The 22,107-nt window shown below is 36.4% G+C and overlaps 4 protein-coding genes across 12 annotated transcripts; 2 read left to right on the forward strand and 2 right to left on the reverse strand.

Annotated features, from left to right (window-relative positions):
* The first annotated feature begins 904 nt into the window (after positions 1-904).
* Positions 905-7,405, forward strand: LOC108988124 (chaperone protein ClpB3, chloroplastic-like). The gene is made up of 10 exons (XM_018961254.2): positions 905-1,417; positions 1,559-1,777; positions 2,145-2,382; positions 3,192-3,387; positions 3,551-3,605; positions 3,795-3,945; positions 4,143-4,451; positions 4,905-5,170; positions 5,354-6,280; positions 6,933-7,405. Exons 1-10 carry the CDS (start codon positions 1,160-1,162, stop codon positions 7,260-7,262), a joined length of 2,949 nt encoding a protein of 982 aa, XP_018816799.2. The 5' UTR covers positions 905-1,159; the 3' UTR covers positions 7,263-7,405.
* Positions 7,406-7,576: 171 nt separating this feature from the next.
* LOC108988125 lies at positions 7,577-10,889 on the forward strand. Of its 3 annotated transcripts, none has more exons than XM_018961256.2 (6): positions 7,577-8,384; positions 8,486-8,632; positions 9,178-9,251; positions 9,806-9,885; positions 10,374-10,525; positions 10,724-10,889. In XM_018961256.2, the coding sequence occupies exons 1-6, from the start codon at positions 8,381-8,383 to the stop codon at positions 10,795-10,797; spliced, it is 531 nt and encodes a 176-aa protein (XP_018816801.1). In that variant the 5' UTR covers positions 7,577-8,380; the 3' UTR covers positions 10,798-10,889. The 3 variants fall into 3 exon arrangements, with proteins under 3 accessions (XP_018816801.1, XP_018816802.1, XP_018816800.1); XM_018961257.2 differs by having other exon boundaries at positions 8,489-8,632; XM_018961255.1 differs by lacking the exon at positions 7,577-8,384 and having other exon boundaries at positions 8,530-8,632; positions 9,089-9,251.
* Positions 10,890-11,399: 510 nt separating this feature from the next.
* Positions 11,400-14,776, reverse strand: LOC108988203 (EID1-like F-box protein 2). 4 transcript variants are annotated; one of them, XM_018961373.2, is made up of 5 exons: positions 14,631-14,776; positions 14,469-14,522; positions 13,582-13,694; positions 12,361-13,136; positions 11,400-11,731 (listed from the first exon to the last, which is right to left on the reverse strand). In XM_018961373.2, the coding sequence occupies exons 3-4, from the start codon at positions 13,659-13,661 to the stop codon at positions 12,380-12,382; spliced, it is 837 nt and encodes a 278-aa protein (XP_018816918.1). In that variant the 5' UTR covers positions 13,662-13,694; positions 14,469-14,522; positions 14,631-14,776; the 3' UTR covers positions 11,400-11,731; positions 12,361-12,379. The 4 variants fall into 4 exon arrangements, with proteins under 4 accessions (XP_018816918.1, XP_018816921.1, XP_035539158.1 ...); XM_018961376.2 differs by having other exon boundaries at positions 11,400-11,783; XM_035683265.1 differs by lacking the exon at positions 13,582-13,694 and adding an exon at positions 13,967-14,275.
* Positions 14,777-16,882: 2,106 nt separating this feature from the next.
* Positions 16,883-20,665, reverse strand: LOC108988230. Of its 4 annotated transcripts, XM_018961430.2 has the most exons (4): positions 20,510-20,665; positions 20,334-20,387; positions 19,007-19,073; positions 16,883-18,873 (listed from the first exon to the last, which is right to left on the reverse strand). In XM_018961430.2, exon 4 carries the CDS (start codon positions 18,829-18,831, stop codon positions 17,251-17,253), a length of 1,581 nt encoding a protein of 526 aa, XP_018816975.2. In that variant the 5' UTR covers positions 18,832-18,873; positions 19,007-19,073; positions 20,334-20,387; positions 20,510-20,665; the 3' UTR covers positions 16,883-17,250. The 4 variants fall into 4 exon arrangements, with proteins under 4 accessions (XP_018816975.2, XP_035540474.1, XP_035540466.1 ...); XM_035684581.1 differs by lacking the exon at positions 19,007-19,073; XM_035684573.1 differs by having other exon boundaries at positions 20,334-20,665.
* Positions 20,666-22,107: the final 1,442 nt, after the last annotated feature.

Genomic DNA, 22,107 nt, shown 5'->3' on the forward strand with positions numbered 1-22,107 from the left:
CTTCGAAAACTTTTTAAAGGGGGTATGCTTGCATGTGGAGAGGCAGATCTGAGAACTTCAACTTACTGTCTGCCCAAATACTGACGAGTACACTATTTCCCACGGCGGCAAGCTAGAGAAAGTATAACCCACCTGGCATACAAGGAGCATTTTTAAGAATTCGAAAGTTAGGATTTTCTTTATATATATATATATATATATATATATATTGAATTTTGTGAAAGTGAGAATATTTGAGTTTGATTTCAGATTCAACTAAATGTTGATCCGATTATTATTTTTCACTGGTTCGAAAAAACAAAATTAAAAATTAATTAATTAATTAATTTCCCTAAATGAAATTGTTATTGGTACCTCTATCTATACTTTTCTAAATTATATACCAATTAACATTCATTTATTAGAATTTTACATTATTTGAATGTCCCATCCTAACTTTCCATCTTCATTCAATTCAGATGAACAAGTAAAAATAACTTCAATCATATAACCCTTTTTCCAAATTCTTGCAAAATATATATTTATATATATATATATATAATATGATATTTGTAGTCGAATTTTCTTATTTTTCAAATTAAATTATGAAATAAATTTATAAATAAATTTTGTTTATTTTAAAAATTTATCTCAATTCATCTTAATTCATCATTATAATTTTTTTAAATTTTAATATAAAATATAATAAATAATTTGACTTTTTAAAATTTTAAAATAATAATAATATTAAAAAATAATATTTTAATAATATTTTATTATTTCAATTAAACTCAATTCAACTTCTAAACAGAAGATTTAACGTAATAATAAGATAAATCGTAAAGCTAACCTATCATAGCGATACATACAGAGTCTCCGAGTCGCATCAAAACTCCCCCACCCCCACGTGTCCGAGTCCGAACACTCCGTAACTCAACAAGTCTCGACGTTTCGCGAACACTCTCCGAGTTTCCATTCTCCCACTCCCAGTCCCTGTGTCTTTCACTTTTAAACCTGCGGAGGAGGACGACACTCTCAAACCTTTGCTATATTCCCACGCAAAGTGCCCACCTTCTCTTTTAATTCCCTCGAACTCCCTCTTCGGTTGTCACTGAGATTTCGTTCGTTCGTTCGTTCGTTCGTTCGTTCAATCCTTCATTTTCCACGGCACTCTCCGGCCATGGTGTCGACGACCACGTCCTTCTTCTGGGTCAGTTCCGGTCTTTTGCAGTCAGCCCAGACCAACTGTTGCGATCGAAATGGTTTGTTCGCTCAGCCTCTGCGGCCCTCTATGAGCTTCTCTACCGCGAAATCCAAACCCCTCATGGGCTTGAAGTCGCTGCAACTGTGCAGAAACGGTGCGTTCCCAAACGGGTTTCTGAGATTTGGTCGGACTCCTAGGCCGCTTGTTGTCCGTTGTGAAGCTTCAAGTGGAAGGGTAATTCTTTGTTCTTTCTCCATTTTTCCTCCACCACCCCGAAAGATCTTTTTTTCTTCTTCTTTATGGTGCTTGCTGACATATTTTGGTACCTAGAGTCTACTGCACATTGATGAGATTTTGGTTTGGAGATAATGATAGATAACGCAACAAGATTTTACGGATATGGCGTGGCAAGCAATTGTCTCATCCCCGGAAGTGGCGAAACAGAACAAGCATCAGATAGTGGAGACAGAGCATTTGATGAAGTCCCTTTTGGAGCAGAAGAATGGGCTTGCTCGCAGGATATTCTCCAAGGTTGGAGTTGACAATACCCGCCTTTTAGAGGCCACTGATAAGTTCATCCAACGTCAACCGAAGGTGATTCTTGAAATATCATAGTTTTGCCTCCCGGGATATGTTTCCTTGTCTGGTTTTAGTTCTTGAATTTGGATTACTTGTGTTTCAACGTTCACATTGATTGGCTATTAACTCCTTGTCTGTAATACAGATGTCATATGTATAAGTTCATGACAGGAAAGAAGTTAAGCACCGTTTAGGACTCCCTTAGCATGCATGCTGGCACTAGCTTGATACTGCTCTTGATATTTTGTTTTGCCTACTTTTTGAAGTATTAGATTGCCTGATTCAGACTTTCTCTCGGTTCATCAGTAAATGCATCTTCAGTCCGTGATCTTTTTATCCAGAAGCTAACTAATTCACCTCTATATCTGTACGACAACGGTAGGTTCTTGGTGAATCAGCTGGCTCAATGTTAGGACGTGATTTGGAAGCCTTGATTCAGCAAGCGAGGGAATACAAGAAAGAGTATGGGGATTCATTTATTTCTGTTGAGCATTTGGTTCTCGGTTTCACCAAAGATCAACGATTTGGGAAGCAATTATTTAGAGATTTTCAAATATCTCTGCAAACTTTGAAATCTGCAGTAGAAGCTATTAGGGGACGCCAATCAGTTATCGACCAAGGTTGTGTTACATTCTTGTTTCCTTTTTTCAATTCCTAATTATCATATGGCAGTGTGTGTGCGCGCGAGCGTGCCCACACGCACGCCCATGCTGACTGAAGGCAAGGTTAGTTAAAAATGTAAAAGAACCTTAAAAGCCTTTTTTACGCATATTAAAGTTAGTTGCGTTGATTGTTGTACTTCACGAAAAATGTCTTCCTTTTATGATGTATCCAGGTTCTTTCATGTCCTTGCAAAGATCATTATGTTAGTAAATATCAGAATAGTGGATAGATTCATTATCCAGGTTAGTGGGCAGTGAATCTGGAGTGGAACTAGGAAACTATCCAAAGACTTCCATGTAAATGTTTGCCGAAGAAATTTAGTTTACATTCATGTATAAAACCCCTAAGGGCTGGCTCAAGTGGTAAAGGGCTTGGTCTTGGTGGTATGCTCACTCCAAATCTAAGGTTCAAATCTTCTTGGGTGCAAACAATTTCTAAGGGTCATTGGAGTGGGAGAACTTTCCCTTGAATTACTCGAGGTGCACTTACAAAAAATTCCTTATCGAGGACCTATGCACCCCTGAGATTAGTCGGGACATTGTTCTCGGATATCCAGTGCCAATCAAAAAATTTATATTGTATTTATTTTTATTTTTAATTTCCTTAATATTTTCTGTTGGGAAAATATAAAGCGGCATTATTTAGTGTTTCCATCTCTTTCCCTGTTTTATTTTTATTGTGTCTCTACCCTAGTTAGGGAAAAAAGGGTAGTGTTTTGATGTTTATGTGAGTTAGACAATGATTTTCTTCTCTCTCTTTTAAACAGATCCTGAGGGGAAGTATGAAGCACTGGAAAAATACGGAAAAGATTTGACAGCCATGGCAAGAGAAGGGAAGCTTGACCCAGTAATAGGAAGAGATGATGAAATACGTAGGTGCATCCAGATTCTCTCAAGGAGAACAAAGAACAATCCTGTTCTCATTGGTGAGCCTGGTGTAGGGAAAACTGCAATATCTGAAGGGTAAGCACTTGGTTAGAGCTAGAATCCTGTCTTTGTTCATGGGTTTGTATGGGACGTTAGACTGAATGGTTTTGGTCTGCTTTGAAGGCTTGCTGTTACGCACTAAGCTTAATGATTCCTTTGAAATCGTTGCATGTCAGTCTAACTGTGCCTTCTTCAACAGGCTTGCTCAAAGAATTGTGCAAGGAGATGTTCCTCAAGCTTTGATGAATCGTAAGGTATGTGCTATATGTAGAAGTTCATACCAATCTAGCAATCCCTCTCTCACCCCCTCTCTCAGGCTTACTCAAATATACTAATCTATGCCTACTGGGGATGATGTCCGATCATAGCCCACAGCATTGTGCAGAGCTTTTAGGGCGGTCCGGATAATGGTCTGACTCATCACTCTCTCTATCTCTTTACAGCTAATATCCCTTGACATGGGTGCACTAATTGCTGGGGCAAAATATCGGGGGGAATTTGAAGATAGACTGAAGGCCGTACTCAAGGAAATTACAGAATCAGATGGTCAAATTATTCTCTTCATTGATGAGATCCATACAGTTGTTGGTGCAGGTAACATGCTTGGTTATTGACAAAGCTGGCTGAAGCAACTAAATAGTCTTTGTTACTTGTACTTCAGAAATACTTTCTCTTTCTATTATTCATTTTCACATCAATTTTGACAGCAGTAGTGGTTTCAATAGGTAAATATGAAATGTATGGAAGAATGAGAATGCCAATGGTGACCCAATCTGTTGATTTCTCTTCAGGTGCTACGAATGGTGCAATGGACGCAGGCAATCTGTTGAAGCCTATGCTTGGGCGGGGAGAGTTGCGGTGTATCGGTGCAACAACTCTGGATGAATATCGCAAGTATATTGAGAAAGATCCAGCATTGGAGCGTCGTTTTCAGCAAGTTTATGTTGATCAACCTACAGTTGACGATACCATTTCCATACTGCGAGGACTGCGTGAAAGATATGAGCTGCATCATGGGGTCCGCATTTCTGATAGTGCACTTGTGGCAGCAGCGATTCAATCCGATCGTTACATCAGTGGCCGGTTTTTACCTGACAAAGGTAACACAGCAGATGCAACATTTGAGTGGTTCTTGTTTTATTGGAAGATTAATGTGTTCATGATGACTTGCTTTTAGCAAGTGGCAATCAGAACATTCTAGAATTAGTGACTTGAGCATGAATTGTATTTATATTGTTCAAGCAGCATAAAGATGAGATCATACTAAAGCACACAATGATTGTCATTTTTATGATAATAGTAACATATAATGAGCATCAGATGGTATGAACTTCAATTTATATTCTGTTTGGAAGTTTTTTTTTATACTATTCAATGTAAGTGAGTTTTCTGCTGGTTTGTAAGGTTTGGAAAGTATTCTTCTGAAAAGGGTATGGTTTTGAGAAGTATTCTACCTTGCTGCCTGTTTAGCTTAAAAGCCTGATGGTACTCTCATGGAGTTTATCTTTAAGATCTGTGCATTAGTTGAGAGCTAATATATTTCCCAATGGCAGCTATTGACCTAGTTGATGAAGCAGCTGCCAAACTGAAAATGGAAATTACTTCAAAACCAACTGCCCTTGATGAGATTAATCGTTCAGTGTTGAAGCTGGAAATGGAGAGGCTCTCCCTCATGAATGATACAGATAAGGCTTCTAAGGATAGGTTGAACCGGCTTGAGGCTGAGTTGTCTCTCCTCAAGGAGAAACAAGCCCAGCTCACTGAACAGTGGGAGCATGAAAAGTCTGTCATGACCCGTATTCAGTCAATCAAAGAAGAGGTAAGTTGTTGATGCTAATACTATTACTGTCAAAAGTCTGTCGTACAATATAAATCTTGAGATCCAGCAGTTATGATTTTACTAAGAAATCCAGTTGGCAGAAGCAGCTTAGAAATAATGAGTTTCTGAGTTACTGATGAATAAAAGTTCTGGTTTGACTGACTTTTCTGTTTATTTATACAGATTGACAGGGTAAATCTTGAGATCCAGCAGGCTGAACGGGAGTATGATCTTAATCGTGCTGCAGAACTGAAGTATGGTAGCCTCAACTCTTTGCAAAAACAACTTGAAAGTGCAGAAAAAGAGCTGGACGAATATATGAACTCTGGAAAGTCTATGCTGAGAGAGGAAGTTACGGAAGATGACATTGCTGAAATTGTCAGTAAATGGACAGGTATCCCTCTTTCCAAGCTTAAACAATCTGACAGGGAGAAGCTATTACATTTGGAGGAAGAGCTGCATAAACGTGTTGTGGGCCAAGATCCTGCAGTGAAAGCAGTAGCCGAGGCTATTCAGCGATCTCGAGCTGGTCTCTCAGATCCTCACCGTCCAATTGCTAGTTTTATGTTCATGGGTCCTACTGGTGTGGGAAAGACAGAACTAGCTAAGGCACTTGCTTCCTACTTGTTCAACACAGAAGAAGCTCTTGTTCGAATAGATATGAGTGAATACATGGAAAAGCATGCTGTTTCGAGATTGATTGGGGCCCCACCTGGTTATGTGGGATATGAGGAAGGTGGACAGCTGACTGAGACAGTTCGCAGGAGGCCATATGCAGTCATTCTGTTTGATGAGATAGAAAAGGCCCATTCCGATGTGTTTAATGTGTTCCTTCAGATTTTAGATGATGGGAGAGTGACTGATTCCCAAGGTCGCACTGTGAGCTTTACCAATACAATTATCATTATGACATCAAATGTGGGTTCACAGTACATACTCAACACAGAGGATGACACATCGCCAAAGGAATTAGCATATGAAACTATTAAGCAGCGAGTACTGGATGCTGCAAGATCAGTCTTCCGCCCTGAGTTTATGAATAGGGTTGATGAATATATAGTTTTCCAGCCTCTGGACCGGGATCAGATAAACAGCATTGTCAGGTTACAGGTAAGCTTTACACCAAAGATGCTTTATTGACTCTTAACGATTTTTTTCTTCTGCAAGCAGTTCTTTGAACTAGAATTTTTTATTATTTAGGAATGAGGATTTTTAGTTTTTTGGCCTGGCAACTTTACTCATGCACCCAAGGTGACAGACTTTCAACTTGGGGCACCACTCTAGACTTATGGGTGGATGGATCTCAGTGTCACCGTGAGATCTGATTGCCCCTCCCAAGATTTTGGGCTAGTCTAGGTTTTCTTTAATGGATCTTTGAGGCGATAAGTTAACGGAAAACCATCTCTGAGCTGATTGTTTAGGGTCTAGACTCCACTTATTCTAGGTTTTATTAATGGATCTTTGAGTTGATAAGTTAATGGAAAACCATCTCTGAGCTGATTGATTAGGGTCTAGACTCTTAAGAAGTGGACCCTTTTAGTGAGTGGGAAATATCGTCATGCCACCACCACTTACTGTATCTTACACAACCAATTATGTGGACATGCCTAGAAGCTTATATTTTTTACTGACCTTCAAGGGAATTTGTTTCAATGTTCTGAACCTCATGTTTTTCTGCAACATTTTTATGTGTTTTTTAGGCAATACACGTATTCTGGACTTAACTTCAAAACCTTCTAACATGTATGTACATGTTTTACAGTTGGAGCGAGTGCAAAAGAGGCTTGCAGACCGGAAGATAACAATCCAGGTGACAGATGCAGGTGTTCAGCTCCTTGGAAGCCTTGGGTATGACCCGAACTTTGGTGCTAGGCCAGTCAAGCGAGTGATTCAGCAGAATGTTGAAAATGAACTCGCTAAGAGTATCTTGAAGGGCGAGTTTAAGGATGAAGACAGAGTGTTAATAGACACAGAGGTTACAGCATTTTCTAATGGCCTGCTTCCCCAACAAAAACTTGTCTTCAGGACGCTTGGAACTGGTTCAGAAACTCCAGCTGCGGAGGACAAAGAAGCTTTCTCACCCACTCCCTGAGGCCTTGTACTTTAGTTTCACCGTATTATATGTTTTACAAAAAACAATCGGCCGAAGATCATGGGCTAATACTATTGAGCATCCCCTATTTTATATTGACTTCTTACAGAAAATACAAACTTTAGTACGAGTGATTTTTGTCCTGATTATTGTTGTCGATGGGAAAATATATACGTTCTTTATAGAATCGGGTCCCCTTTTAATGACTATTTCTTAACCAAAACATTCATTGATAAAACCGAAAGCCAACAAGAAAACCGGTGGACCAAAACAGCACTGAACGACGACTGCCAAGCCGCACACGATGGATTAAAGTTCGAGCAACACGAACCGCCCAGCCAACAGTTGAAATCAGTACGAGGTACAATAAGCCTGTAGAAACCAGCAACATGACAGCAGCACAAAGAGCAAGCTGCAATTCCTTGTCCAGTACAGCAGAAACGGACAAAGCACAACCATATAAAGTAGAAACATTAATAGCAGCCACTACAAGCTTAAGGACCAGCCATTTTCAAAGCAGAAACATCAAGAAGGAGCCACCACATCGAAACCAACAAGAACAACACAGGCACAAGCACAACAGAGGATCTGACATCCATATTTCAAGACTGACTGATAATTAAACGAAGGATAATGGAGGATGAACCTGCAACTGCAAGTGCGTTGCTGATGAAAAGAGCTCTTGTTATAGAAGTGAAAGATCCATTAAAACTTAAAAAAGTTAAGCGAGGAAGTGGAGTGAGGGAGAGTTCCATCTCCTTGGCCCAATTCGCACGCACGTCGTCTAGCGTAGACATAAACTACCACCTATACCCGTGTTCTCTTCTCCGTCCTCTGACTTCTGAGCTGGTGGCCGGGACCAGGCACTCTCATACGACTGTCGTTCAGGCCCAAGCCCATTACTTTGTCTTTCTGGCGAGTTCATTATAGCATGCCGTTTAGAGCAAACGACCAGCTCGTATGCATTGTCAGAGAACGTACAGTCTTCATCTAACGTCACCGTTTTAAGGTTTTCTTTCACGATCATCCCCGAAGCAAAAAGATACTACAAGGGCAGAACTTAGAAAGGTGACAACCATCGGCGGCAAAGAAAGGGCCATTTTCCTGAGAATTAATTAATGGGTACTCTGATTAAACTGATCTTTAACTCTATTTTTGCATTTTGTTCTTCAATAATTTTTATCTTTTCTTCTTTATTTATTTATTATTTTAAAAACCCGTAGCAGAGGAAGTAGGTGCAGAATCCGAGACTGGGAAGGTGGAGAAGGCGATGGAAGGAGTGGCATCAATAGCACTGTTGGCATGTGGGTCCATCTCTGGCCACTTCATCCAACTTCCCCATTCTGTCTGCTATGGCCTTCATGGCACAGGTACTACTATCTCTGTGCGTGTATATTTCTTGAAGAGAGGATGAATATTAGAAATCTTGGGGGGTTTTGGGATGCTTATTTGCCTCGACTTCTTTCATCTTTGTCTTCTTTGAGTTAACTTTGTGGCCTTGGAAAAAGTATTGAATTTGAAAATGGGAAGAATGATCATATGATTTCGCGTCGGAGCGGTAGGGAAATTAATAGAATTTCAGCGGTGACGCAGGTAGAAATGAAAATCAACGTTAGTGTTATTAAAGGGGGAATTTCTGTTGGATGTCAATTTTATGCGTGAATTTTCGCTCTCAAATATCTTGCTTGTAAGCCTTTTAAAACTATGCATCTACGTTGGCTTGGCAATATTGGATCAAACGATACATTTTTCCTCCTTAGTTGGCCTTTTTCATGAATGGAGATTTCTTATCTTACTTCATACAATGTTTGTCATGGCTCATGCAGGAAATTCTCTAAATTTACCACATTGTTGTACCACGATATTATGAAGTTTTCGTATCATGTATTTTTAACTTTCTTTTACATGGTGAAAGAGTTGGAATGTGAAAGAGAGTGCAGCAGGGGTGAGGATTACCGCTTGATCAAGCTCACAATCATCGACTACAATGTAGGAGCTGTTCGATTCTTTTTTATGACTTACATTTTTCTCCCTGTTTCTTCTATGATTATACATAAATACAAAATATTATTGTTGGGGACAATTACAAATTATTTCATCTCTTTTGGAGGCTTTCGTTAAGACTCCCTATGGTTTAATGTAAGATAAAGTATATTTTTTATCCCAAGTGCACAAGTGTTGCACGAAACACACAAAATTTAGCCATCAGACAGTCCTCAGAATGGGCGCAAATAGGGGCTGTTCTGTTTCCTACCCCAATGATCAAACTGTTTTACTGCCTCTTACATGAAGCTTAAGTTCAATTGAGTGTCATTGGGGGCTAAATTTCATGTTCCAAGTAATAAGTGTACATCGCATGAGAGAGTAGGTAAAATGAATATTTGAGTTTACTCCAAATGACATAAAGATTAGATTAAGATGATAATTTCGGAAAAACGACAGTTTCTGAAAAACAATAAGATAATCTGTAAATGCCACTTAGCACAATGAGGTCATTTGTAATTTACTGTCAATCTCCTCTAATAGGTTCTGATATGTTGCAGAGAAAGAAAGAACAAAGTCTCGTAGTGGAGTGCAGAGGCCATGATGCTGCCCGCTTCCACAGCATTGATCATGCTCATGGGTAAGCAATGTTGGATGATCTTCTTAGTTTTCTTAACAGGGTATACATTCTAATATTGATGCCTTCAATCCGCATTCTTTCATATTTTTAGTGTCGTCTAAATTCACACAAGTTTCTTTTTTGCTCTGTTTCGAAGTAAATTATTTCCTTTTTGTCTTATTTTGTGAGACAATTTCTATCAAGTAGGTGGAATTGGAACTATTTTGCGTGAGATTGCATTTAATGGATTATTAAATTATACGAGCTTAACGTACTTTGAGAATTGTTTATCTAATGATTTCTATCATTTATCTGATAACTACTGTCTGAATAAATTAAATTTCCATTCATAAGTATTATATGCTGATAGATGTAACCATATATAATTTTTATCTTTAGCAGTAAATCCCGAATTCTCTTATTTTTTGGTTGAGATCTCTTGTTCAATACCAATAGACATTGCATGCGAATAACGATTTCATTCCATCTTCTTTTTGATTTGGAGGTAGGTGGGAGAATGATGTTGTGGGTATGGTTGAACATAAGGATGGAAAGAACAAGATTTTGGTTTCTTTTGCATGTGAGACACTGAAAGCCGAGAAAGCAGCAGAAGAACATATCAGGCAGTTCATGCCAAAATTGGCCGGGCTAGATGCTGTTGGTATGTGATGCAGTCTCTCTCTCTCTCTCTCTCAAAAGCCCTCCTTTATAACTTGTATGGAAAAGCTTCTGTTACCTAGGCAATGGTCTGGGCTTCCCCTATCAGCTTGTTTTCTTGCAATACAGCAGGTTTTTGTTGTCCACTCTACCTTTATGGCAATACCTGTCAAGTTCATTAATTGAGAATTAAACTCTGCAGTTAACATCGGTCCGATGAGCATTGCTGGGCTTGACTTTGGAGCAGAAGAACCGGACATTAGGCAGGATGTATGATCCTGTGAATGCGCTTCTATCCTTGTTTGTACTCAGTTGGATTGTAAACCCTGACAACGTGAAATCAATTTGATCCATGCAGTTCATTGCAACGAGTTTTTATGTCAATGAATAAGGTTTTTTTTTCTGGATAAAATATTATTTTTTATTCTAAAATTTATTATCCCCAAATCACATTATTGAAATATTATATTTTAAGCATATATCCATTCAAATGGTTAACATACGAAACCATTTAAAATTTATTACATCAACAAGTGTGACTAGGAATGACAGGATTTGCAGTTTCTGATAACTTTTGAACAAATATAGCTGTGTTACACATGACAGTATTTTTGGTACGCCGGCATGTAAAGGAGAACCTCATGACATTTTAAAGATCTGTAGAATTTTGCACAAGGTTGTGGCTATCCATTCCACTAGAAATGCTGGGTACAATACCTTTACTAGTGTTGATATTCATGACTTGAGTCACAGCTCCAAGGTTTCTGTGCCCTACCATGGTTCTACAAAGAAATTGAATTTCGTTGACAGAATGCAAAGGTTAGAAAAGTAATGACCGCAAACTTTCTTGCTCTCGAGTTTTAGCGATTCACAAGAGGGTAGAATCTAAAGTGAGTTGTAATTCGTAGAGAAAATCAGTAAACAATTAAGCAGAAAGTTCTTCGTAGACGAGTGTGTATGGTTTATTGTACAAACCAAATCTACCATCCAAATACATATATGGCTCATACATACATGTACACGTTGTATATTGTTCACATTAACGGTTTATGTAGAGGATGGTTTAAAAAGAAGTGGTTAGCAGCTGCTTTTGGCCTTTTGCGGGAACATGCCTGTCCAGGGCGAGACTGATAAGCAGCGGTCGCGAGAGTCCGTATGAAATTGAGATGATGGATTCCAGGTTCCACCAAATAAGTTCAACAACAGTTTACTGCATGTTTGCCCAACCCAGATTAGGCGCAATGATTCCAAGGAAAGAATGTCTGTTAGAATATATCAAATAATTCATACCAGGGAAAAAAGAACAAAACTACCTTAAAGATGTTACTACTTAATAGCATATAAATGATAGACACAGAGGCAAAGGAATATAAAAGTCTAGTACTCGACCAACTCTAAGTTTGAATCCCAACTAATTGGGGTCGGCTACATGGTTCCTTTTAGGTATGAGAGTTCTAGTCAATTATATTAATTAAAAATAATCCACAAGACGGTTTGACAGGGAGAGAATAAGCTAGTTTAAGATACTTTACGCCTGGCTCAAAAATTTTCCAGTCAATAAGGTCTTAATGAGCTGTCATTCTGTCTCACAATGCCTAACATCCATGAAGAACACACACCTGTAGGAAAGAAAGTTCACCACGCAACAGGTCCCACCTAAAAGATTTTACTCTAGTTGTTTATGACCAGATATTTCCTGCAAATATTTTTGTATTCATTTCCAGAACCATACCGACTTACTAAACCCCAAAAATAAGCTTCACTAAAAAATAATTCACGTTTATGATTTACCCAAAGTTATATTTAACAAAAATATAAATACTTGGCGCAAGAAAATACCTGAGCTTCATTGCAACTATCACTCCAACTCAGATGCCTCTTCCGAATCAGATAAAGGTAAAAGGGTGCAGATCCCAAGCATGTGTCCATTGAGACACACATAATACTCAATGCAATCCTCATAAGCAACCAACCTGCAGCTGGCACTTTGTGGTATCATCTTAGCTTGCAGCATGTTCCACAACTTTGCCTTACAATATGGGCACACCTCTGTCGGATGAAACTCGGCCCCCCTTTTAATTAGCAGCTTCCGCACCTTTGACCCCAAGAATGACTTGAAAACTCCACGGAAGAATCCCACATCCCCTTCCTCCCCTTGATCAAGATGTTCACAAGGGTCAGACACATACAAAACATCTGATCTGCATTGTGGCAAAAGAAAACTCTTCCCTGATGTCCTAGAGAACCGAGTTCTATAAACAAAGTGGCCTGGGATTTGATTACTATCAAACAGGCCACCTTTCTTACATCCTGAACAGTAAATAAGTAGTTTCCCGAGTGCTCTCCAGTTCCCATCTACATTGTGACTCCCACTAGATTGCAGATCAATCATCATCTTTGGTGCTCTAGTTCGGCAAAACTCCTTCCATAGTACTCTCTTTGCAAGATCATCAAACCATTTGCATACACAGGACAGAGTAGCAATTAACTTAGGGTTCCAGTTCAATTGTTGAAATACTAGGAATATCACATCTTCGCTTAGATGCCCTTTTGTGCATTTACAGCTTGTCGAGTGTATGCAACGATACTGCTTTGTTAGAATCATTGCCAGCCACCTATTCACATTTTTTTTTCTAAGTGTCACCTCTTAACAATCATAATCAATCTTTGTCATATACACCACAAAAACACACTTCGTAAAAGAACCAAATCACAAACATGTTCTCAATGGCCGATATCACTGCAGGAATATGCAATTTATAACACTGAAAGGTAAAAGGCAAGGACATAGTTCAACCAGTGACATATCAACCACAGAAAATGTAATTAGAACAAGCAGCCACTGAAAGAATGCCGAAAATGTATACCGAGAGTGACAGTATTATTCAAGGCAGCTGGTTCAAAACTTTACATTAAAAACATAAAATTCCCTCCCACATGGAATAACAAGCATTAGCAATGATGCCATTAGACTTTAGAAAGGCTAAGGAATGTTGTAGCAACACACATCCTCCAATTCAAAGGTCAAATTCAAAGTTGACCTCGGGTACACAACCCTACCCGTCAATATTGTGTATCAAGTAATCCAGGAGAACTCCTAATGCAAAATCAATCCCAGGACATCTATGTCTACAGCTCATCCCAAGTCCTCCTTTTAACCACTAGGCTGCACCCTGACAGGTATTTACCAAAGAAGAAAATTACCTCGATGATAAACGGTAGATTATAAATGGAAAGGGAATTTTCAAACCATATACTGCAATGGCATACACTTACACACCCAAACATTACCTTTTTTTTTTTATAAGTAAACGATTGTATTAATAAGAATAGGCATAGCCTAAGTACACACCCAAACATTAGTTCTACTACTAGCGTAAGCAGTGATGGAATCCAATAAAAGTAGTTCTAAAAGCTAATCACCAGAAGCTCAATTAAGACTCGCCTGAAAAATTTTCAAATTCTACAATGCCCACCAATTTGACATTTCAAGAGCCCGATCCTGTCTTATGAAAAATCAAGAGAGACCAAACTCGTGATATGCGTAACTTTGCATTTTGATCAGAATTCAGTCGTATATACTAAAACATAAACTAAGAAGCAACTCGTTATACAAAACACGAACAATTCGAAGCCAGAAGCATGTGTTTCAGTCGCAGAGAAATAAATTTGACTTCAGTATATTTTCTCAATGCATGTCAATCACTTCTAAAATTCCAGATCCACTGGCCCTCCGCGACAAAATCTACTACAGCTTTAAGCAAAAAATAAAATACAAACAAAACCATGTTAGTTTTCGACCTCATTCGACAAAACAAACAGGGAAATGAAAACCTTCACAAAACCGTAAACCCCCAAACCCAATCAAAACCAAACAAAACCAAGGCAGAGAATTGGAGAGAGGCTTAGATCGTAAATAGCATGAAATCAAAGGCCCAAATTCTCACCTCAGTTACGAGCCCTCCCGTCCGCACATTCCCAAAACCCCAGAAAACTAAACTCTGCGCAAATAAAAATCAACACAGAGTTAGGGTTTAGCAAGTGATAGAAAGCAAAAGAATGGCCAAATAAGGCAGAAAAACACTGAAAAAATAAGAGGAATTACATACAAGGAAGAACACGGAGTTTCGCTTTCCGGCCTGGACAGTTTTGTCAGGAAACAAATACAGTCATGGAAAGGCATGCACAGAAAGCGAAAGCAGGAATGGGAGTGAGGTAAGAGGAAGGCCTGGTTGGTTAGATACTGAAGGAAGAAAATGTAAAATATTTCTGCATGGTTAAAAAACGACGGAACTCAGATGAAGGACAAAGGGGATGACGCCACGTTTACAGATGTATAGTTGGACTGACTAGGTGGCGTCTTGGTGGAACTTATAGCGGGACTACTTTGTCCTATATGTCATTCGGGCAGTGGCAGGTCATTTTATTTCAGAATAGGTAAGAGCAGTATTCTTGAATTAGTTAAATTAAAGTATATTTTTAATAAATATAAAATAAATTTAATATTTAATTATTTTATTTATATAAGTTTCTATATTAGAATAGTCATTTTTTATTATATGATACTAAAATAATATAAAATAAATTTAACTTTAACTATTTACATCAAATCTTCAAATTGGATTATCTATTTATTCATTATATAGTAATGAGTAATTAATAATTTTGAAAATTTTTTAATTTTTTTAATTATGAATTTATTTTATTTTATCATATTTTACTATTCATAATATTATATATTAATTAGTAATTGTATTCTAATTATATTTTTTCAATTGTCATTTAAAATAGAGAGAGAAATAATTGATATTAAAATAAGAAAGAAAAAAATAATATAAAAAAGATTTGATAAATGAATAGTGTGTTTCAAATTTTAAAATTAGTTTAGACTTTATTATAACTATATTCTAAATATTTAGAATATAATTAATTTAATGTAAAGAATTTTATGACTTAATAATTAAATTCTCGTTAAATTTAACTTTTAACTAATTCAACGAGAATGCTTTAACCGAGTTCAGTGTTTTTACCGTTTGCTGTTTCGCTTGTTTTGTCGGGACCAGAGTGGTATTATATGTCAGAAGCCGCAGATTCTTTCAGGCACAGCTGGCATCTCATTATTGGTTGTCCTCATTTCTATCTCGTCCTTAGATTTTATTATAGTTAATAATCTATATCTTTAGGAGTAATGTTAGTGATAAGTTCTTATTGCAGTATACATTTTATATTATTTTTAATTAATTATTTTTAACACTTATTTAGAGAGATATATAGTTTACATGATATCATATCATATGTACAAAATAAATATTTCTAATAATGACTTCTATCTATATTTATTCTATCAATATTAGGGCACAGTCCACTTTTAAAAAAATTATATACTTATTAATTAAAGTTTAAAAAAAAATACCTAAATTTTCTCATAAATACATTTCAAAAAATTATTCTCATCGATCACTATTCACCACTTCAAACTCCATATTTTATAAAAAAATTATAAATATGAAGTATGAGAATAAATAATAACCGATACATAGCATTCCTCTTCATTTATAATACACCAACTTATAAATAAAGGTTCATCCATAAGTTATTAATTTAAATGATAACTTATAAATGTAACCAGTCTTTTATATTGATGAACTTAAGCCCGATTAATATAAAACATGAGTTATTATTATGGAACCCTGTCTCCTTTTTTTTCACAAAATAAATGTCAAAGTTTCTACTAGAATTTACCATGTAAAAATCTATTTATCGATATTTTTATTATTATTCTGTTAACATCTGTGATATTAAATAATAGATTTATAAATAAAATATAATAAATAATTTTTAATTATTTAATACCATGTTATAAAATGATACATAGTGACGAGAAACATTACTCATTTGCAAATACTCTCTCAGTTTGCTTCGCAGACTCATGTACCTCTTGGTAATTTTCTTCTTCGGTCATCGTAAAGGTTTCTTTCTTTCTTCTTTTCTTTATATTATTTTACTTTCAATTGGTGCTCGGAAAATGGAAGGGAAGACAAAAGAGAAAAAGAGTAACGCTGAACCAATAAATTTTATGTGCGGCAGTTGCTGTTTCTTTCATCTTTCTTTTTTATCCACACCATATAACGCATAGCATCATCATCAACAATATGCCATTTTAGGCTCTGCTTTTTAAGAGACCCGACCAAACCTAAAACAAACAACAAACTCTGTTTCCATCCTCATTCTACTATAGACTCAGTTGCTACAAACGCCATTGAAAAAAAGAAAGGCAACTCATTTCTCAACCCAAAAAAAAAAAAGAGAGAGAGGGGAAGAAAATACAGCTAAAGTTGTATAGTTTTTCCCCCACGCAAAGTATAATAAAGTCGAGAGTATGCTTTGTTTTTTATTCACAATATACAAATCGATCACATTAGATATGGAATCCGTTGAAGAAAAGCAACAATCACAGGACCCTTCAGAAATGTAGATGAAGCATGTTAAGAACAGAACACCACACGACTCAGTACACAACAAAGACTGTCCATTCAACTCTATACACAGGCCTTCTAATGTCAACTGTAGCAATCCACTATTAAGCTGTTGCAGCTCCATATCTTGTTAACTCGGTTCTGCTTTAAAAGCTTAGACTTATTTTCGTATAATTCTTTATAAAAACTGAAGGATTTTTAATGCAAATGCAAGGGGGGTTTTAAAAAAGAGAAAAAATTCAAGTGACAGTATTTATGAAGGATTTTTCTCTTGGAGGGAGATCACGGTTTCAAAAGCACCTACCAATGCCTTAACCTTGCTCTTCCGGGTTTCAACAAGTTTACTTGCCGTTGCTTCAATGACATTATTAAACAAACCCTGTGCGTCTCTCTTTCCCTGCACATCTTGATGTCTCAAAACAACTTTTTGGGGGCTAGGTTCGGTGCCATTTTTATCACCATCAATTTCCGTCCTCTTAAAGCTTCTTCTTCGGGAAGTGACCTTGACATTATGGTTCTCCCCCAACACTTTTCCTTGCCTAAATTTGAGCCTCCTTGGACCGTCGGTCAAAGACTGACTATCAACTACCTTCCCTCTCCTGAACTTCAATTTCGACAATTGGCCCTTTTTATCTTCAGAACGAACCACTCCAGCCTTTCTGGACTTGCCAGTGAATCCTTTTTCCACAGTGTCTGCTTCTTCTATGCTCTCAACTCCATTGTTTTCTGAGGGTGAGTCATCTTCTGCTTCACTTGTTATATTTTCAGATTCCTCTTGACATTCTTCTTCATATGATGAAGAAGACTGAGCATATGGGGGGGATGAAGACTTTGGTGATGACAATAAAGCAGGCGATAATTTGATCACACAACTTTCATTTTGGTCAGATTCCAGAGGCCTATTCTCTGTTTCCATCTTAATGACATACAGGGTTTTCTCCTGAACCTTGTTGTCGCTGGGTTCCCTAGGTTCAGCTTTTCTGATCTTGTCTTTGTTCATGTGAGGAGACACAGTTTTCAAGTCCCCATGCTTTCTTCCATTTACATTTGCAACTCTATTGACAGAAGACTTTGAAGACAATGAAGCTGCTGGATGAGCCACGACCTTATTTGCAGCTACTTTAGAGGTCCCTGACGTCCTGCCCGTCTTGACATCACTCTTTCTTAGGCCACTTTTACCTACTGTAGAATTAGGAAAAGATCTTGGCTCCACTTTCAAAGATTTTGGATTCAAAGAAGCAGCACGCTTCGCAGACAAGTCCAAATCTTTAGCCTTCAATGAAACTTTTTTCGCAGAAATTCTCACTTTTTCAGCAGATGGCACTTCCTGCTTCATGGCTTTGGGTGTATCAGATGTGTGGGTTTTTGAATAGGGTGAAGATTTAAGCATGACCCCAGGTTTCTTTTTCCTTTCGGCCAGAACTTTATTTTCCACAGGACTTTTTCTGTCAGATGGTTGTATTGACACTTCCTGCTTAACGGTTTGAGGGATATGAGATGCACGGGATTTGGACACGGGTGAAGGTTTGAGCTTGACCACTGGTGTCTCCTTTCTCCTTGGCACATCTACACTCACTGCTGCACTTCCACTGTCACATGCTTTTTTAATAACTCTTTTCAGGATGGGACGTCTAGCCTTTGCTTCAAGTGCATGTCCTCTCCCATACTTACAAAGATCATGACAGGAACCAGTTGACGCCCTGAGATAATGAGGAAGAACACTTTCTTCAGGAGTTGAAGAACTTACTTTTCCCGTAGAACTTCTCTTCAAATTGTTGACATTTGGCTTGCTTCTTTCTGGGGTCACTGGTAAATGGACACTGTCCTCAGCCATCACGCAGGAAAGAGATACACAGAACAAAACTCAGAAGAGACCCTGAAAACCAACCATATCATAGTGATGCAAAGGAATAATGAGTTAAAATCACTGACCTAAATGACCAAGATATAATTTTGGAGAAAAGATCAAAGAAATTTAAATCGTAACGGTATAGTAGAAATAAACATACCAATATCTAGTCTAAATTTTCAAATTACAGAACTTCAAGCAGTAAATGTTTCCACAATATCTTTAACCTGAAGATAAGAAGAAAACAATTAAAATGGGATATATCCTTTTTGGGATTAGTTGAGACTACAATGAACTGAACACGTAAACCAAAAGGGCAAAAAAGTATGTTCCCAATTTTGAGGGAGATAAGGCACCGTTACCATTTGAAATAATTGATAAAATTATAAATTAAGAAATGGCAAAAACTATAAGCTTTCAACACTATGATCTGTCATGGACTAAAAATATTCCAAACTGCCAACATAATAAATGCTTTCTTGTATCCTAGTACCAAATTTAATATCATATCGGCAACCATTGATGGTATGACGTTTTTAAGGAACATATCAAAGGAAATTTACAAGTTTTCTCTTTCATCCAAAATTTTATTTTATGTACATTCTCTTTGGATGGAGGAGAAAAATCTCACTTATGTCGTGAACAAATAAGGTGAATGTACTGATAAGAAAAGATGAGCAAGCCGAAGGCAATAAGAAAAGGAACAAACGGACAGAAGGTATCCCTTAAAAACTAAAGCAAAAACAAGAAAACCTCAACTGCCAATCATTCCCATATAAGAATCAAAAGTATGCAGCCTTTTATAAAAATACAACCCACGTAGACTCTCAATATTTACAAACGCCAATTAGCGGATAGATGCATCAAACTCGTGCAATTTCTAAGACCAATACAGGGCGACAATTACAATTCTGCAAACTACACTCCTTTAAAGAAATAGATAAAATAATTTTCAAATAATCCAATCCAAGACCCCAAATGCAAGAGAAAAGGACATCACCGGATTCGTTTCTAATAACAAATATCAGGGAAAATTAAATAAGCAAGAAATAAAAATACGGCAACACAAAATTGTAAAATTCAGTTGAGGGGAAACAGAAGTCGGCACTCCTAGGTTGCATTCGAGGGGAGGAAACAAGTCTTTTTGGAAGAAAAGGAACTCCGAAATCTATAATTTAACAACATTTATCGATAAGAACAATGACAAACGACCAAGATAACAATCAGACAAGATAAATCCATCAACAAAGGCTAATTATTCTTCGAACCCACTTCCAAAAATCAGAAACTGAACACGGCACACATCAGAATATCATTAAAGAAGATAAGACAGCGCCCCATAGCAAGCATGAAAGCTAAGTAACCCTTTCAAATGCCACACGAGAAAACAAACCATTAAACAAACAAAACCCAATGTCCCAAACCCACGGACATATACATATTATCAAGATCGACCCGTAAAAGAACAGAGCAGAAACAAGGCTTACCAAAGCTTTGCTTTACAACAAACCACCGCCGAAACCAGGATTTTCAGCAGACGCCTGTGTGTAAAGGGGGGAAAGAACCAATACGGCAAAACCCAGCTCAAATTTTGAGAGAAAAACGACTTAATAGCGTGGGGGAAGGCTCAGCAATGATCCTGAAAACGCGTAGAGATACGTACCTCTTTTTTTGGCTTCCTCAGCTAAAGCCTGCTTAACCAGAAACCGTAGAAAATGCAAAACCGAAAAATTGTGAATTAACGAATGCGGCGTGCACGATTGAACGTGCCTGCCTACCCGTTCTTTATTTATTTTTTCCCTCTATTGGGAAGAAATATATAAATACATACGATAAAAAAAGAAATATATAAGTGTGAGATTTGCTTCAGAAATCGTGCAAGCAACTGTTCCTGTCTTCTAGATTTTTGTTTGTTTATTTTTTAGGGATTAGGTGCGCTTTTCTCTGCTCTACGTGCTTGTTACAGAATCCAATAGGAGAATGACAGAAAGAGACGAGGAATGAAAGTGTTGGGAAATAGCACAAGGGGTCCCGCACGAAAATGGAGAACGTGTGAAAAATCTAAAATCGAGGTGAATTTTTATAAAATAATATATAAAAATAATTTTATTTTATATAATTATCTTCAATTTAAAATATAATTATATAAATAATTGTAAAAAATATTGTACCTCCATCATTACTCGTCTAAAAACTATAAAGAAAATGTTAAATCTCCCGCTAGGGGCTCCCATTAGGGTCTAGTAAGTGTATTTTTATGTGTTTTTTAAGTTTTTTTATATAAATTTTTTTAATTTTTTTAATAATTTTAAATATTTTAAAAAAATAAAAAAAATCATAATATTATTAAAAAATAATTTCTTAATCACGAAGTAAAATAAAAAATCATAAAAAATATTTTTTTATAATTTTTTATTTTACTTCGTGATTAAAAAATTATTTTTTAATATATATTTTTTTTTTTTACTTTCTGATTAAGAAATTATTTTCTTAATGATGTTCTAAATTTTTTTTTTAACTATTAAAAAAATCTATATAAAAAATAATTTAAAAAAAAACACATGTAAAATAATACTACACCCCAATGGGAACTCCCAGTGGAGGCTTGTGCATGACCCAAACTATAATATATAATTTTTTCAGTGTGTTGTAATATTGTCCCTCAATAATAATTAGATCAATTTTTATTTTAAAAAATAACAAACTTAAACACTTATGATAATATTACATTAATTATAACAATAAAATATAAATAAAGTATGAAGTATTTTTCTAACATATAGTAAATAATTGCAAGGATAAATTTGGTTGTCACAATTAAAACGACATGATATCCCATTGCGTTTGGGCTTTGAGAATGAGAAACATTTCTTAAATGGAAAATTTTCGAAAGTTAGTTCTATAACCACTTTTTAATCATATTTTCCTTTTGTAGTTGTAAAAAATAATATATTTTTCACTGAATAAATCCTACATTTTCAATAATGGTTGAAATAATGACTATCAAAAGTTAGGGCTCGTTTGAAAATAATCTCATTTATCTGATTCCCAAACATAATTTAAATATAAATTTTTTAAACTAATCATTACAACTTTTCTAAACTTTCAAACAAAAAATAAAATAAAAAATCAATTTTTTCAAATCTCTAAACAAAAGTTATATTATAAAATTATATTCTAATAATATTTTAATTTTATAATATTTTTTATTCAAATTTTTCTATTTTCTTTTCTAAAACTCAAAAAATACTCAATTCAAAT

Source organism: Juglans regia, chromosome 1 (assembly GCF_001411555.2).
Source record: "Juglans regia cultivar Chandler chromosome 1, Walnut 2.0, whole genome shotgun sequence".
NCBI classification, from domain to species: Eukaryota; Viridiplantae; Streptophyta; class Magnoliopsida; order Fagales; family Juglandaceae; genus Juglans; species Juglans regia.

What these genes read in the sequence shown, in the direction of transcription:
- LOC108988124 (XM_018961254.2), top strand. Translation starts at nt 1,160, where the DNA reads ATGGTGTCGACGACCACGTCCTTCTTCTGGGTCAGTTCCGGTCTTTTG. An exon ending in GTGAAGCTTCAAGTGGAAGG is followed by an intron (nt 1,418 to 1,558) that starts GTAATTCTTTGT and finishes AGATAATGATAG; the next exon opens with ATAACGCAACAAGATTTTAC. An exon ending in CCAATCAGTTATCGACCAAG is followed by an intron (nt 2,383 to 3,191) that starts GTTGTGTTACAT and finishes TCTTTTAAACAG; the next exon opens with ATCCTGAGGGGAAGTATGAA.
- LOC108988125 (XM_018961255.1), top strand. Translation starts at nt 8,565, where the DNA reads ATGTGGGTCCATCTCTGGCCACTTCATCCAACTTCCCCATTCTGTCTG. An exon ending in CTATGGCCTTCATGGCACAG is followed by an intron (nt 8,633 to 9,088) that starts GTACTACTATCT and finishes TGGCTCATGCAG; the next exon opens with GAAATTCTCTAAATTTACCA. An exon ending in TCACAATCATCGACTACAAT is followed by an intron (nt 9,252 to 9,805) that starts GTAGGAGCTGTT and finishes GATATGTTGCAG; the next exon opens with AGAAAGAAAGAACAAAGTCT.
- LOC108988203 (XM_018961373.2), bottom strand. Translation starts at nt 13,661, where the DNA reads ATGAGCTGTAGACATAGATGTCCTGGGATTGATTTTGCATTAGGAGTT. An exon ending in TTGATACACAATATTGACGG is followed by an intron (nt 13,137 to 13,581) that starts GTAGGGTTGTGT and finishes AAATGTGAATAG; the next exon opens with GTGGCTGGCAATGATTCTAA.
- LOC108988230 (XM_035684581.1), bottom strand. Translation starts at nt 18,831, where the DNA reads ATGGCTGAGGACAGTGTCCATTTACCAGTGACCCCAGAAAGAAGCAAG.